This window comes from Zosterops lateralis, assembly GCF_965231275.1.
Source record: "Zosterops lateralis genome assembly, chromosome: 20".
Lineage (NCBI taxonomy): Eukaryota > Metazoa > Chordata > Aves > Passeriformes > Zosteropidae > Zosterops > Zosterops lateralis.
The window spans coordinates 1,806,750-1,824,223 of record NC_139780.1 but is presented as its reverse complement, the minus strand read 5'-3'; the positions used below and the strand labels follow the sequence as shown (position 1 = coordinate 1,824,223).

Sequence of the window (17,474 nt, the reverse complement as noted above, 5' to 3'; positions counted from 1 at the left end):
CCACCACAGCCAGGGGCACCCAGGGCCTCACCACAGGCACCAGCAGCAAATAAAGAGCCTCAGTCAGTCCAACAGGGACCAGTTTGTTTTCTCAACCTTTGTTGCAACAAGGAGAGGTCTTGATATTCCTGCTACTCCACTGACTCATAACAAGAAGCCCCAGGATTTCCAGGGGCCATTCTCAGCCATCTGAGCCTAAGTTTTTCTGTATTTTCCAAGCAGTATCCTCACTCCACACACCATCCACGCTCTCCCTTCCACAGAGGCATTGCTGCTGCTCACCCATGAAGAAAAACCCCTGGAGTCCATGAGAACTTGACCACCCTCTCTGCTCACTGCAGTCACCAGCAGCTCAGAGCTGCACATCCAGCTCTCCAAGCACAATTCCCAACTCCAAGAGAGAAACCATCGCTTTTGTCCTTCGAGAGAACAAAAGCTGGGTGCCAAGGCAAGGCTGGCTGAGGTGGCATCTCACAGGCTCTCCTGTTTCCTACCTCAGAGACAAAACCTTCACTAGCAGAGGCGACGACGTTACGACTTCCCAACAAAAAAAAACTCAGCATCGAGGTAAAAAAATAAAACAATAAAATTAAAAGGAAAAGCCAACTGTGAATTCTGAAGCGTTTTGATCGGAAGGAAGCTACAGAAAAGAGCTCGAAGCCTCATTCCCCCCCAGGCCTGAGCTCTCCCATCTTTGCTCCATCAGCACCCAGCACCCAGGGGCACCCTTGGGGCACCCTTGGGACACCCAGCACCATTCATTCCCACCCAGCTCCACCCAGCCAAGCCAACCTAGCACCAACTTCACCGCAAGGGTCAATACCTCCAGCTTTTGTGTGTGTGTGTGTGTGTGTGTGTGTGTGTGTGTGTGTGTTGGGTCTTTTTGCCCTCCCCTCCCTTAAATCCAGAGCAAACTTCCCTTTCTGCTCACCCTCCCCATGCCCCATCCGTCCGCTCCCGATTGGCAGGGAAATCCTATACCCACCCTCCCCGCCGAGAAATGTCTGCTCTTGCAGCAGTCCCAACAAAGCCAACTGCCAAGCACACGCTGCTTCACAATAAAAGTCTCACTCGCTCCATTTATTTTTTTTTTTTTCCCTCCTTTCCCCCTTTCCCCTGCACAGCCGTCTGCCTCCATTCCCTCGCCCACCCCAGAGTGATTATTAACCATCCGTGGCTGGAGAACCTCCATAAAGAGCACAAACCACCAGCCACGAAGCATTTTTTGTTGTCCCCCCCCTCTCTCCTCCCCTCCTCCACCAACCATTTAATGTTTAGATTTCAAAGGGTAGGAAAAAAAAATTAGTGCATCTGAAGAAAGACTGATTGGGTCTTTGAAAGGGTTTTAAGAGCCATGAGGAGCTGCTGTTGGTTTAGTTTTTTTCCTCCTCTCTGCCTCTGTTTATAAGAAAACAAGCTTCCTCTCCTCCATGAGGTCTTTGGAGGGGATGGAAGACAGGTCAGACCGGCCAAGGAAAGGCTCTGCAGCATTTCCAAACACATGATGACTACAAGCTACAGTGGTGCCTTTAAAATGTACAAACACAAAAAAAAGAAACCCAAAAAAAAAAGCAAAAAAGGCCCATCAAAAAGAAAGAAAAAACAACAAAAAGAAAGCAAAGAAAGAAGAGAAAAAGAACAAAGCTGGGAAACACAGAAAGAGCTTTCGCAGCCTCCTCTCCTTGGTATTTTCATCAGCCATCCGGGTGCCCTTCGCAAAGGTCCAAACAGGTTTTATAGGCAAAGACAACACATGCACAGCAAAACTCCAACAGATTTGCAGCTTACCGAGCCCAAGGGACCTGAGTTACATCATGAGCCCGAGCTCTCTGCTCTCCCAGCAGCCCGGGAAGGAGCGCAGGCTGAGGTGCCAAGATGTCTACCTTCACCAGGGTCTTTTTTTTTTTTTTTTTTCTTTTCTTTCTTTCTTTCTTTTTTTTTTTTTTTAATGTCTTAAAAATCAACGGTCTGGGAAGCTGAGGCTCGGCAGCAGCGTTGGTGTGAGCAGAGCTGTGCACACACACACTGTGGGTCCATATGGAAGAGGGATGGGAGCAGGAGACCCCTCAAAGTGCCTGTTCCCATCCGGGGCAGAGGATGCACCAACATCTCTGCGGGATGGACAGAGCTGATCCTGCCTGGAAACTTCCAGATGACACCAGAGCCCACTCAGGACACAACCCCAGGGAAAGCTCCCACCAGCCAGGAAAATGAGGACTGCAGCAACACAGAGGCAAATCTCTCAACAAATGATGCAACCCCAGCAGTGGCAGATTCTTATTCACTCATTTTTTTCCCCTCTCCTTCTCTTAAAAAATAAAAATAACGCAACACAAACCAGTCTGCTCGTAATAACCTTTGCCTCGAAGAGAAGACAAACATTTTGTAGTTAATTATATAGGAAGTAATGATTAAGAGGATGTTTGTAGAAAGAGAGTGTTTCTTTTGTAGGCACGGGGAGGCTGCTCATTTCAGATCTCAGCTCTGTGCTTGGGCAAGGCCTGGGCTCGTGGGGACGCTGACCACGGGCCTGTCATTAGAAACAACAAAAGCATTTGATCTGGAGAAGGAAGGAAGCACAACCACCAGCATACCTGGCCTACAAAGCAGTCACCAGTCTCAAAGCTCCTTTTTTTTTTCAAGCTAAGGCCACTTCCTTATAAGCCCTCATGCAATCATGTGAACATGGAATTTTATCTGCAGCTCACAACAAGCACTGCCCTCAGCCTGAAGTTTGCTCCCAAACCAATTCCTTTGTCTCCTGAAATCCTTTCATCCAGACTCTTGAAACATTTCCTCCTCAACCCCCCATGTCCTCTCTCTCCCAATTCCAGCTGCACACGTCAACTCAACTCCCCGAGAAAGGGGGGAAAAGCACAGAAAGAGGAGCAAGTCCCTGCATGCAACAGCTGGAGACACGTGCATGAAACACAACAGGACTAAAAGTGACTTCTCCCCAAGTCAAGGCATCCCACGACGGCGTGCAGGCTTCGGGCAAGGGGGGTCTGCACAGCCCCGTGCCCTTCTGGAAAGGGGAGATGGATTTACATTTCCTCACTGGGCTTCCAGGCCCAATCTAGCTGCATCCCAGTAGAGTTAAAGGCAGTGCAACTCGTGTGTGCAGGCAAATGTAAATCCAGAGCAGACAAAGGCGTCCCCTCCTTCCACGGGGCTGAGGGTAGCAAGGAGTCCAGCTGCTGCCTGCCTTCTCCTAACCCCAGGAGGGGAGGGGGGATAGAAAACCCTAAAAATGGAGACCAAGATGCATCACTATCTCCAGCAAAAGCAAACCAAACGTTTCAGAAACACCCAGTCCCCAGGAAAGTGGCTGAGCCAGGAAGAGACCAAAGCACCAAGAGGAGCTTGGAGCGAGCAGATTCCAGGGGAGCTGGGAGGCAGCTCAGCCCCACCGACGAGGCTCAGGAACCTCTTCAGCCTCCTCACTCCTCTTCCTCCCACCCCAGAGCACCACAGCCATCGGGGCAGGCCCCTGTCCCCCCTGCCCAGCCCTGTGGGGCCCAGCCAAAGGGCACATGGGGGGCAGCAGAGGAGGAGAAGCTCCCCATGGGACCACGAGGACCTGGCTGAGCTGCCCACGCCACCTCCACCAGGGTCACCTCCAAAGCCATGGAGCGGCCAAGGCGGCGACACGGCGATGCCCGCGAGCCGAGGAGAAAAGGGAGAGGAGAGAGAAGGGGAGAGAAATAAAAATAAAATAATAAAAAAAAAAGACAAAATAATAATGAAAATAACCATCATCATCAAAACTTGCACCCTCGGGCCTGTCCCTTCTAAACAACTACAGCAAAACCTCACCCAAGGCCTTCCTTACTCTGCTGGAGGGAGAGAAAAAGCGACAACAGCGCTGCTGCCCCAAGGCCCCCGAAGTCCTGGAGGTGGGAGATCCTCACACCCTCTCCTCCTCCATGGCCTACGGGCTTCGTCCCCGGCGTTGGGGCCTGCTTTTTTTCTGCTCTGTCATTAAGAGTGTGGAGCCTGGTCTTTTCCTTCAATCCCAAGAATTGCACGGAATTAGATCATCTTTCTGGCTCGCCTCCCCCTACAGGCAGCTCCCCGAGCATGCTCAGCGCGGCTGTGCTGCCATTTCATAACCGCATTGTTTACGGACACACACACGGGCCCTGCCATCTTTTGACAGCGACAACAGGGCCCCCCTGGTGTCCCCTTGCCCCCGAATCCCCGGCCACAAACATCCTCCTGGGTGAAAAGATGAAAGCGTTAAAAAGGATAAACCTCAAGGGTGATGGTGGTGGGTTTGTTGTTGATTTTTTTCTTGATTGATTTTTGCTCCTTTTTTTCTTCTTGATTGAGGTGAAAATGCACCTGGTTTTGGAGGGAGAGGTTGACAATCTCCTCTCTGTAGAGAGGAGGAACTCGCAGGGCTCGATGAGAAAGTGCCAGCCATGGTTTTTTAGCTTCTTCGAATCACAACTGTGCTTTGATGTCACCTAAAAATATAATTCCCCAGCCCAGTCTGCCATCCTCTGCCGAGCCTTCCTCCGTGAGAGAAAAGAGGTTGGAAATGTGGTATTTCCCTTAAATAAACAAGTTGGCTTAGCCCCAGCGCATACAGTTTTCTCCTTTAAATGCAAACCAGAGTATTTTTGCAGGCACACAGGAAAACGAGGAGAGGAGGAGGGGAAATGTTCCTCGTTTAACACCAAGAACTCCATGAAAAGCCTTGTGAGGTTGCTCAGAGCCCCGCTCCATTCCAGCCCTCTCCCTGTCTGTGCTGATCAGACTTCACAGGTGAAAGCAGCTCTGACTTACGACAGAGAGAAAATGCCAGAAGAGCTGGAGGTTTCCTCATCCTTGGAACAAGGACAAGTTGTGAAAAGCTTCCTTTGCTGCTCGGGCACAGTATGGCAGCGTTGCAGGGAGGACACTTGCACGTCAGAGCTTCTTAACCCCCACTGCCTCGACCCTTCTCCACCTCCTTCCCCCTCCTGATGGGGACTGAAGAAAAAAAACCATAAATAAATCACCTGGTTTGGAGGATGCAAGCTGTTGTGTTGGGAGTCCAGGATATTTTTTAAAAGCTTGCTCAACATTTTCTATATTTTCCTTTTTTCTTTTTTTTTTTTTTTTTTAATGGATGCTTTCCAATTAGCTTGTACAGTTCGAGAGCTTCGCTCCTGCTGCTTTCCTGACTACTGTAAATCCTGGCAGGCTGCCCTTCTCTCCTCTGCCCCCCTCCAGGGCCAACACCACCCTACAGCAAAGCCAGACACGTCTCCTCCACCTAAGAGACCGAGGAGCATAAGAGGGACAAATCCCACTGGAAACACGAGGGGTCATAAGGGTCTGCAAAGAGGGGTTGGGTGTCAAATTCGGAGGAGTCAGAAAAAAATAACCGGCTGAAAAACGGGGAGTCGAGGATTATAAACTCAGGGATTCGTTTCCAAATCGCTGACATTCCATGTCGCTGTAGGAACATATGGTCCTCCAAGGCTTGCAAGCAGGGAGCACAGGCCGTCAGTGCCCCGAGCCTTTGGGCTGACCCCAACACACGGTCACTCTCCCGCTGTGGTCATCCCTCCATTCCTCCACCACTCTCAGCTCCACGAGCGGGAAGGCGAGAAGGAAAAAACTTCAGGGGAAAGCAGCAAAAGGAAAACAAAGAGCAGCAGCAGCAGGAACCAAGCCAGCCCTCCCCCAAACCAGCTGGCCAGGAGAACGGAGCTCCTTAAAACTCCTTGTTTACCTGAATAAAACAACTCGCTGCCATTTTGCATGAGGCGCACAGAATCCTCTTTCCTTAGGAAAAGGAAAACTCCTGGGAGCCAGGTCATGGAGCTGCCTCTGCTGGCATATGCCCCATGTGTACCACAGAGCCTAGTTCTACCCAAACATATTCTGGGATGAGCGCAAGAGCTCGTGCTGGCACTGCACAGTCAGTTAAATACACGAAACAGAACAAAATCAAGACCCAAAGGCCCCACTTTGGGCTCTTAACCCTTGCTGAGAAGCTGTGCCAAGCCCAGACCTCGGCAGCTCTCCTGTCTCCAAAGTAGGTCAGGCTTTTCTGTGTCTCTGCAGACGCTTCCAAAGGGCCCCAGCCGGCAGGGACGGAGCGTTGGGCGCTTTCGGCCGGTGCCACTCCGGTGTCACCCTGTCACCACCACACACCTCAGCGGGTTTTTGGTTGTCTCCTCAGCCTTCATCAAGCTCATTTTCTCCCTGGGTGGAGCTGCTCAGGCAGCAGGTCAAGGCCTCAGCTCTTCGCTGTTAAAGAGAAATCTCATCTCTCTCCTCGTGATTTCTGGTGCTTTTTCCTTTTCTTCTGGATGATAAACAACGAGCACGTTTATAGTCCAGCAGAGACACGGTAGATATTTAGATTAGGTATCACAGATTGTCCTGTGTAAGCTCTCTGATCTTTTAAATGCCATCTTCACATTCTGCTCCTTGATTGAAAATTCAATATTGTGTCTGCATTGCAGCTTTGAGGGTCTCCCTGGAGCACAGCAAGCTCAGGCCAGTGTTCTGCAGGGGTGTCCGTGCCTTCCACAGCCCTGGGATCTTCTCTGTCCATCCCAAATCCCACCGAGGTCTGTTGCAGCCAACAGAGTTCTTGCATGTAACAAATCACAGGGAAAAAAAAAAAAATCGCAGGGGCAGAACCAGGGGGGGCTGAGTTTTAAAATATGTTGCAGGCATGGACCTCCTGCCATGAAATCAACCTGAGATGTTTCCTTTTAATCAGCTGTTTCCTTGGATTGCTACTATGAAAAAAAAAAAAAAAAAAAAAAGGAAGAAGAAGAAGAGAGACGGGAGGAAGTCACCCCCAAAATAAAAAGGATTTTTTTGTTTCTTCCTGGTAAAATATTGTTGGCTCTGGCCTCCACCCAAGCGAGGCATAGGCAGAGGCTGTCAAAAGAGACCCAGTGAGGAGGTGCCATGTGGCCACAGGCCCTCTCCTCCCCTTTAGCACTTCAGTCTTCGAGCAGCTCGAGCACCCCAGACTTTGCTCCTTTTTCTTCCAAGAGCTACAAGCAGGGGAGGGCTCCTTGGAGAATTTTCCAGAAACTTTAAAAGCACCAACAAATCCTAAAAACACCAAAAAAACCCCAAAACCAAACCAACCCCAAGCGAGCCTCCCCACCCTGGGAGACAAACGCGAGACACGAGGAAACAAAGCCCGAGGTTTGCCGGTGGGTGCTGAGGCTCCCTTGGAGCCCTTGGAAGAGCCATCCCTGCAGGATGGGATATTCCCAGCAGGACGGGACAATCCCAGCAGGATGGGACATTCCCAGCAGGATGGGAGATTCCCAGAAGGATGGGACAATCCCAGCAGGATGGGACCATCCCAGCAGGATGAGAAAATCCCAGCAGGATGGAACATTCCCAGCAGGATGGGACAATCCCAGCAGGATGGGTGACCCCAGCCCTCCTGCCCTCCCGCGCACGGGGCGGCCGCACGCAGCAATATTCAAACAAAATGATCAAACAACCCCGGCCATGCTTCCCTGGCCTCTGCTCCTCCTTCTCCAAAGCTTCTCCTTCCCCTGGCAGGACTCAGCCCTGCCCTGCCAGGGCCTCTCCAGGCACTGGAGCTGGACCGGACCCTGCGGTACCTGCGGGCAGCTGTTGTCTTCTTCTGGTGAAGACTCCAAGAGTTGCATATTCCAGATCCTCATGAGCAGTGATTCAGTTTCTGCTCATGTGATAAAGCTCCCTCTACAGAGTGAGCATGCCCAGAAGAGCCCATTTCACTGCTCCCTTCCACTGCAGCCATTTCACAGAGAACCTGCCGGCTCCAGGGCGTCCATTGGAGCGCGATTATCCCGGGCATCCCGGGGACGCACCGGTAATGCAGATCATCTGTCAACTTTCTGACAGGGCGCCAGGCCTCAAAACTGATCACTCGCCTGAAAAAAAGAGAAAGCTTTTTAAACCACGGTGCTGTCTCGTGGCCTTCCAAGAGTAGCGCTTGCCTGTGGGAAAAAGGAGAAGGCAGGAGGGATGGGGAGGGATGTGAGTGGCTTGGGGACGTCTCCGGGTTGATTTTGTTGTGCTTGACAAAGCCCCCGACCTCTGAGAGCTGGGATGAAGGCACATGGGTTAATCTGATGCAGTGAGCAGTGTCCAAGACAGTGTCTTCGAGATCCGAGCTGCTGATCTGAAGAGGAGATCATTTTTGCTTTGGAGGATTAATAACCTGGCCTGGTACAACTGAATTTGAAAGGGTATCACAAACACAGTCATGGAAGAGCCGGGGGGGGGGAATGGAATGAAGGGACATTCCTCATGGATCCATCCTCATCCTCATCCTGATGAAAACACAGTTCACTATGAGGTACAGAAGCTCTAAGCTTATGTCAAACCCTACAATACTGCTGGCCCTGCCAGCAAGATAACAGAAGAAATTTTAGCTTCAAAATAAAAGTAGTTTGTTCTCTGTTCCACTTCACAATTAAGCACAAACTCTTGGCAACCTTCATATCTGCTCGGGCTCCCAGTAAAACTGCCAGAGCAGCTCGCAGGGAACATCTGTAAGCAGAGCTCGGCTGGAAGGGATTCAAGGAAGACTGGCATTTATCGGAGGCAGGAGCAGGAGGCTGCTGGAGCCGGGTGTCAGGCTGGAGAACCTCCTCCTGAGCAGGGGGAGGGCGGCCAGAAACCTCGGGGAAGAGGCCAGAAGGAAGAGGAAACTCCGACATGGCCCCGTGGCACCACCCGCGTGCTCTTGGCCAAAGGGAAAACAGCTTTCCAAAAGAGCAGAGCACAGCAGAGCAACACTCTCCTTAAGAGAGAGTTCTCTTTAAGAGTAGAAACTACAGTGAAGACAGAGTGGAGTGTGATGTGTGACAGCGAGCTGGGGAGGGCAGGGAGCAGCCTGCACTGTAGGGAGGAAAAAGCCATCCAAATCCATAGGGAGCTTTTGGAGGAGCCTGGAGATGATGTTTGTCCTGTCCCAGCACCAGGAGAGTCCAGGCTCAGCACAGCACAACAGCCATGGCTGGCTCTGCCAGGCTTGAAACACTCACAGGCCACGTTTCCTCCAGTCCCAGCAGCTCTTCCACCACCGTGGCCAGGCACAGTTGCAGAGCTGAAATAACTAAAGCAGAAAAGAGCTGCTACAGATCTCCCTCGGCTGTGAGGATGTTGTTTTCCTCTCCACACTCTGGAGAAGTTTCACTACTAAATGGTTAAAACACACAAGGCTAAATCGAGATGATTGAAATTCATAAGCAAGGAGTATTTGAGGTGACAGTATAAAGAAAGGATGGCTCTTTCACCCACTGGGTTTTCGTTTGATGTGAATCTTAAGTTTTAATACACACAAAATGAGATTTTCCTGGCCTTCCTCTCAGTCGCTGAGAGGTGTAGAGGTAACTCGTTTAAAGACAAATTCAAAAATCCCCAAACAAAAGCGACAAACCCCGGCTATGCAGAGGAAAGTTGCATTATCCACCGCATCAAAAGATTACTGTACTTCAAACCAAAGATGGCTTTAAAACCAGCTGACGTGCTGCCCTTCCTTGCAGCGTGAAATTACCAAGCTTTCATTAAGAGCCCAGAAATAGAAACGAAGATATTAACAAAGGCAGTGTCAATGATCCACCACAGTCAACATTCCCTTTCTGAGATAAAATAACGCCGGGGAACGGGCGGCACAGGCACAGCCTCCCCACTGCATCTCCACACCAGACATGTTTTCACTGCTGAGGTTAAACATACACCGAGAGCAGATGCTACCAGAGACGCTTTTCACATCTCATGGCCATCCTTGAAAGCACTAAACACTGTTTAGAAACAAAAAGGGGAAAAGCAGAGCTCATCAGGGGCACTGCAGATGCTTCAACAACCAACTTGAGTCAAGCTTGATCGATCAATCGGCGCCGTAGCAGCATCTCTGCCACGGGGGATGCCTGGGTGTCAGTCAGCCAAATATCACATTCCTGTGGTCCAAAAGGAGCAAGAAGCTTCCAGGGCACAGCCATTGGGAATGGGAAAAGTGCCTCCTGCCCAGGACCCCCCTGTCCCCCCTTTGGCAGGGTGGGGTGCTGCACACCAGCAGTCACAGTCCTTTTTTCCAGGCTGGCTGTGGAATGGGTTTAGTTGATGATGGAGGATGAGAACAGATCCATGCCTTGAGAAGCTTTTTATTTAACCCAAGTGCTCTCCAGCAGCCTTCCCACCACACCCAACACCCCACTTCCCAAACATTCCTGCCAGGGACACAGATTACAGAGTATTTTCACTCCCTCCTTCTCTGATTGAAGGCTCAAACACCCCTTTTAGAAATCCCACATTTTTAGGAGGAAAGGAGCAGCACAAACACCTCCCTCCACAAAGGACACCAGGTTCCTCAGGGCCCTTGCTTAATGACACCATTAAGTCCAGAATTTTCACAGCTCCCTTGCAGGGGAAGCCCAAGTGGGAGGCAAAAGGGAGGCTTTTCTTTTTATGGGAAGAACAATATTTAGCTCTGCAAATTACAGAGGGTTTTCCTTATTTCCTTTTCTTCATGAGGCTCCTCTTCTTGCAGATCCTCCAGTTGATCAAATCTGCTGCTCCCTTTCAGCCTCCTCAGAAGCAATCCCAAAAGCTGAGGGGATTTTGGGTATGAGATGAGCATTTTGCAGGAATCCTGATTGTTTCTGCATTGCTATAAATCCTTCTCCAGCTCCACCACAAGCTATTCAAACATTCCTTTGGCTCTTCAACTGTTATATACAACATTTCTGAATCAGAATGTCCCAGGACATGCGGGGTATCCCCAGCACCCTCCAATGTCCATCTCTAGGCTTTGAAAAAGCAGGCAGTCATTAATGCATCTTTTGGAATCAGAGCTTCCCCTGCCTTTCAAAACCTAGTTTTATTCCCCCAAAGCTTCCAAGCCATCTCCCTTCCTCCCCAGCAGAATTGAAAATTGTTTTTATTTAATAGAAAACAAGAAATGTTGCCTGGGATGCTGCACTGAGTAAATCATACATGCTAAAAAGGAAGGGAAAAAAAGGAAAAGAAAAAAGATTCTTTTGGACAGCAATTGAGATGTGAGCTCTCTGGGAGATGTTGCTATGTTTTGATAAGAATATGCGTTGAATATTTCATTTACAGGGCAATCCTAGAACTTTATTTAGCAGCATATTGGCCAGACAGCTGTAATTTAGAACATACTGTATTCCTAACAGTTCCCAATTATAAATTCCTTCAGCTTTAACTTACAGTAACCACAGCTCCTTCTATTTTGGAGCTCTAAATCCACCATTTCTCCCCTTCATTCAGCTATGGCAAATCAAGAGCTCCTACAGCACAAACACAGCCTTGCTGGAGAAGGCTCCTAAACCCAGCATTCTCTACCCCCAGCACAGCAAGCAGGAGCTCTCCCTGCTGCACAGACCAACGTTTTATTGGTTTATTTGGGGACAGTGGCCCCATTTGTCAGTGCAAAGCCATCCTGCAGTGCCCCTGCCAGCAGGGAAAATGGCTGTGCACATTCCATCCTCCTCCTGCTGCAACCAGCGCTGGAGATCCTGCCAACAAAGCCTCACGTGTGCAGCGTGGCCCTGTTCTTTGACCTCACACCTATTTTATTTATTTTTTTTTAAGGATTAAGGCATTGAGGTGAAAATAAGCAAGTTCTTCACTGGAGGAGAATCCACAAAGGCTTTGTGTCTCTCATGAGCTCCTATGGAACAACGCCTGTTCTCCCAGCCATCCTGCTGACTTTATCAAATTTCTACAAGGAACAGAAGGAGCAGATGAACTCTGCAAAAACAAAGCTCCGTGCAAAATATCCCTGGTTAAGAGGAGCAGAGAAATAGAGAGAGCACGATATGTGTGTGTGTGTGTGTGTGTGTGGAATTGGCTCCACAGAGTTGCTGCTTCTCAGCAACTGCCATAAGGTGGCAGTGGGTCTTTAAGGCTACCTTACACCTTCCCACAGCACAATAGGAACGAGCACACCAGTGGCTTTCCAGCAGCTGAAAGTGATTAAGTCAGATTTCCTCATCAAGGCAACCAGGCCCTATATGAAAACTTGGGGCTGAGATCACCTCCACGGCCAGAGGAGGAAAAACCACAGGGGTGAATTCTGCAAAGCCATAAAAGCAGCCCCCATCTGAACCAAAGAAAATCAACCCCATTTTCCCCTCTTGCTGTACAATCACGGTGCTGTTTGCTTTACAGAAATGCTCCTCTTTGCGCATTCATCCAGCTGTAAACAAGCCAGTGACCATTAAAAGAGTAGGAGAAGTCCTGCCTGGCCAGCAAGCTGGGCTCCAGCAGGATTTTCTGCAGGGAATATAAAAGCCAGCCCAGTAAGCAAGCTCAGCTCAGCACAGGGACTGATGTAGCAAAACAGGCCCAGAAAGCATCGAGGAAGAGTTGAGTTCACAAGAAAGATGGAACCAGGCAACAAAACAGGCAAGTTACTGTAGGTAATGAAGTGACTCATCATGCAGAATGCCCATCACCTGGGACACCGCAATAAAATCAAATCTTTGCCACCCCTGAACTGTGCTGTGAAAAGCAGCCAGAGGTGCCCTGAAGGAAGAGCTGATGTACCTCACAGCACACAGACAGCCCATGATCACAGAGATTGCTGCTCAGGAAGTCAAACACAATAACTCTGTACCACCCAAGGAAGGATTCAAACCCCTCGCCTTACCTGTACCTACAGCCAGGCCAGAACACAGGTGGGCTCCCCATGCCACACCTTCCCATGAGTGAGAGGACAGGGCAGAGAGAGCTGATGTTCCCCTGCTCCACACCAACCCAGAGCTCCCCTACACCTCTCTGACACAAACATCCAGAGCCAATGTAAATGTTTTATTGGCACCTCACCACGCGGCGTGCTTGTACAACAACTGGAGTCAATCGGCCCATGCAGCACATACCTGCTGGTGCTCACACATTCCTTGTAAAAATCTGGCAACCAGGGGTGAAATCCTAGAGCCCAACTCACACTGCCTTCCCCCCAAACCCACTCACCAACACATCAAAGAAGCACAGAAAACAAAATCTCTCAAGCCAAAGGAATAAACACGCACGTTCCCTCCTCTCCATGCCAGTCTGGAGGACCTGATGTGGCAAGGTTTGTTTGCCATCACCGGAATGCAAAAAAAATAAGTCTGAAAGAGGGGAGTTTGAGTTTAACATTCTTTCGCCCTCCCACAATCCCAGCCGGATCTGGGTTTACAGAGCTCAGAGCAGGTCTGAGCCCTGCGAGGTTCCCCATTAATTATAATTAATGCCCACCATGAGACACAATCACGTGCCTGCCCATATGAAGGCTCAGCCCTGGCCGCAGCCCCTGCCTTGCTGTCACCTCGTGTCACCATCCTGACATTGCACAGGTCCCTTCTCCAGGCAGGCCAGGGCAGCCAGCAAAAGGTCAGGATTCCAAACCCCTCCCCGCGGATCCGCAGGAAGCGTTTGAAGCCATCTCGTGTCAGTGGTTTGACTGCGCTGCTTTTTGAATCGATTCCAACAGTTTGCGACTCCATCCTGTCTCCTGGCTGCCCCGGCCCAGGGGCACGGCAAGGAACTGATGGATTATTTGCCCTACCTCCATCCTGGCTGCGGGGTCCCTCCAGGTCCTGACTCCAGGCCTATCCCTCCTCCAGCCACAAATCCATCTCACTCCATGGGTGCAGCCTCCACCCCGGAGCATGCTCAGTACCGGCTGATCTTCAGCCATTTCAGAGCTTTAATGAAATGTAAGCATAAGGAAGTGTCATTAGCAAAAAAAAAAAAAAAAAAAAAAAAAAAAAAAAAAAAGAGAAAAAAAAAAAAAAAAATGTGCAGGATTCATCCCGATCCGGCCAACCTTCCTCTTCCCATCCTCTTGTCAAGGAGGTGAAGCTCTTTGCTGCTGCAGGGATCGCAGGCATTTTTAGGCAGCGAGCATCTCGTTTTAGAACAAAAGCAAGGAAAATCCTGTCTCAGGCAAGGCTTGTGCAAAAGGAGCATTTCCCAGTGACATTCCAACCAGCCAATTTGTCACTCTGGGCCTTCCACAGATTACAATATTTTCATGAAATGCCATTAATATTATTTTTTCCCTCAACGGGCTTCAAGCAAGGCTTTTAGCTGGCAATGCAAATAGTGCTTTCCAGCCATCTTAAAGCTAAACCTACCCCAGTCTACCCTGAACTCCTTGAAGGTTATTTTAACTCCATTTGCAAGAAAGTTAAAACAGCAGGATGAAAGAGAGGGAAAAAGACTACAGTGTAACACACTCCATGCTATGCTTTCCTAAGGACTTGAATTTTAAGAGAGGTTTGTTTTTCATTCATCAGCCCTGAAATTCCTCCATCATTGCCTTGTCCCCTCGATGCAGTAGGACTGTTTCAAGAAAGAATTAACAGAGGAATTTTTTTTAAATCCTTCCCAGGTTTTCAAACAACAAAATATGAAAGAGACACAACGTTGGAGCACACTGGGGGAATAAAGCCCTGCAAACTCTGAGTGATGTGCACATGGAGCTTGATTATTCCTTTAAAAACTTGCATTTCCCCCCATATCCTTTGCATGTCCCCTACAGATCCCTTCCAGCTCACTGAACTGCAAAGACAGTTGGTGCAAAAGTAAAGATCTGCCAGGGCAAAAATTGGTTATTCAACCCCAACGAAGTTGGAACATATATATACTGCTCCTCATGTTGGGCCCAGGCCAAAACCAAGGGGGATGTTGAAATCCGTGAATTGTGTGCGCTCTGCCGAGCGATGGTCGCTTCCCACGAGGAACACGAGCACTGTCTGCTCCAGAGCTGCAATTGAAGGAAAATTCAAAAATAAAACAAGTGACTTGATCAACACAGCGTTTCAGGAAACACCAGGGTGGCAGCTGAACACCAAACCAACTTTTTTTTTTCCCTGGACAAAACTTCCAAGGGAATCACGACGACGCTACAGCCGTTCTGTGCAACGCCACGAGCCAAGCCCAAGCCAAGGTTTTCATCAGGCCCCAGCACATCTGTGCCAGATGCTCTACACAAACAACTCATGATGCTGTTCCCTCATCCCTTCCCTGATAAATTCAGCCCAGTCCTCGACACCAAGGCTCAGCTTTTCAGCAAATTCTTTGGGCCTGTGTCTGCCTTGGGAACGCCAGGCAGCCTGGCACGCCGCACTGCTTTTGACTAAAATATTTTTAGAGCACAAAACATTTGGTAAAGTGACCCAGGATAAACCACACTTTATCTTCAGTGTGCTGAGCTCTGCTCAGACCTCTCCTCCTGCTGAAGAATGTCACCATTTGGCCCCAGGCTGTCCCTTCCCAGGGACCTTCAGCAGAGCAGGATCAATTCCCTCCACGCCGCGCTGGGCAATCCCAGACACCACCCAGCACCTTCATTAGGCACAGATTGATAAACCCTGCCAGCAAATTCTATTCCCATCCTCTGCCTTGCCTGGAAATTGGAGGCAGTTTAAAAATAATATTCAGACCATAAAATCCCGAGGCATGTCTGCTGAATCGAGCGGTGTTTGCATCTCGCACAGCTCAAGCATGTCAAATTTGTTTCCTTGGAAACAAAGACCAATTTGCAAGCATTGCTTTCTTCCCTTTTTTTTTGTTTTTTTTTTTTTGTTTTGTTTTTTTTTTGTTTTGTTTTATTGTTTTATGTAAGGAAGACATCCATACCTGCAGCTCTTGCTGATACAAAGGAATTAAAGCAGATTCACCAACCAACAGGGTTCATAAGAGAATTATTAATGGATTTCATTAACGAACCATTGGTTTGCTGCACTAAGGGAAAACCAGAGTTTATTGCTATTTAAAAATCCTGTTTTCCCTCAATGGATGCACGCTTGAGGCACAGCATTTATATTGTTTCCTTGGGGACAGGTGTTAAAAAACAGCAAAACCCAGAGCGATTTCCTTACCCTGGGCTAGGGATGGTGGGTCCAGTCTAAGAGGGAAATCCTGTCCTGCTCCTGCCACATCACTCCAAAGAGCTCAAACTCTTCAACACAGGCTGAAGAGTCAACACAAGCTTCATTAATAACAAAAGTGATAACCTTGTGGATATGTTTTGGCAGCTTTAAGCCAAACTTTTCCCCGAGACACAGAGCAGGGAAAAGGGAAGGCAAACCTTCTGTGCAGCCACAACTCTTCTCCCAGACCCACTCCCACCAGACCCTCCTGGGGAAGGCAGTAAATCCTAAAGGAGTGACCCACAACCTCTCTGTAGAGGGCATGAAACAGGAGGGAGGGCAAAAGTGTCGGAGTTGAGTTATCCATAGGCTCATTTCCAAAGGGAGTCAGTGCCCCCACCCTCCAGAGCCTCTGTCAGGAGCTCAGCATCTCTCACAAATGAGAGGCAAAAAATGGACACATGAGAAGAAAAAATAAAATTATGGCTCCCCAAGGCCTGCTCAGCACTGGGGTCATTCCCAGCACGCCTGGGCTGAGCCTGGGTTGAAATCTCTACCTGGGAAGGTGAACTTTACATCCAAGGGAACAGAGCTCCAAACTTCTCCTGTCCCTGTTGGGATCACTGGGGAGGAAAAGCCATTGGGAACTGCACTGACAGGAGGTGACAGAGCAGGAAAACCCTCCTTCCTCCACAAATCCTCACCATTCCCTGTCCCTGGAGAATCCCAGAGCTGATACTGGAGCCAATGGCCAATCAGCACTAAATCTGATATGAACTGTGGATGCTCCAACATTCCAGGTATTCCAAAGGGGTCCCAAGCTGGGCAAGGCCACTCTCCTGACAGAGCAGCCTTGCTCTCCTCTTCAACATGCCCACAAATCACCTGGAGGGGCAATCTGTCAACAAAATGCACCATAAAAACCCCAAACCCTGCAAATGTCCAGCAGAACTCTCTCAAGATCTCACCCTCGAGCTTCAAAAATGACATTTTTTTCAGTACATTGACTTGAAGAGCAGCACCAGCTCAAGGCTCCAGTCTTGCTGCTGTCAAGGAATCCTGGAGACAAATCCTCCATCCTACCAATAATGTGCATCATTCCCCAAAGACTGTAATTACTAAATTTTATTCCAACCAATGCCACAGTCTGAAAGAGTTTTTGGAGACTGTTGAATGAATTCTGGGGGAAGACCAAGAAAAGCCATCTAGTACTTCCTGATCAAAAGCAGAGCAAATACTAAAAAAAATAAAATCTAAATATCACCAGGTAAAAAAGAATCATGGTGATTTGCCTAGAGATACTGTAACAATAATTAGGATTTTATAAAGCAATTTATAATAAAAGATGGGAATTAGGCAATATTAATATATCTGCTTTTGCAGATGGGAAGAATCAAGGTTTGGAGAATTAACTGCCAAAAAAATTCTGCAGTGATTCTTCACAAATGCATGGAGCAGAGGAACAGAGCACAGGAGAACTCGACATGAAGTCATGCTCAGCTGCTGATTTACTGAGTCACCTCAACTGGCCAAGCTGGGCCAGCAAGGAATGTGTTTGGACAGCCCATATGAGATGAGTCAAATTTAAATTCCAGTGAAGTCTGAGCACCTCAAGCTCCCTTC

The 17,474-nt window shown here is 49.0% G+C and overlaps 1 protein-coding gene across 16 annotated transcripts in view; it reads right to left on the bottom strand.

Moving 5' to 3' along the window:
- EHMT1 (euchromatic histone lysine methyltransferase 1) overlaps positions 1 to 17,474 on the bottom strand; it is a 116,013-nt gene that overhangs the window by 62,977 nt on the left and 35,562 nt on the right. For 4 of the 16 annotated variants that reach the window (XM_083875777.1, XM_083875778.1, XM_083875776.1 and 1 more), the window contains exon 2: positions 7,599 to 7,892. The exons of 4 other annotated variants lie outside the window; for them this stretch is intronic. In XM_083875777.1, coding sequence (XP_083731903.1) covers positions 7,599 to 7,661 — 63 coding nt within the window. In that variant the 5' untranslated portion in view covers positions 7,662 to 7,892. Of the gene's footprint in view, positions 1 to 931; positions 1,083 to 3,816; positions 4,050 to 6,150; positions 7,110 to 7,598; positions 7,893 to 13,540; positions 13,777 to 17,474 lie in introns of those variants that run through there. 8 more of the 16 variants (XM_083875767.1, XM_083875782.1, XM_083875775.1 and 5 more) reach the window with 5 other exon arrangements.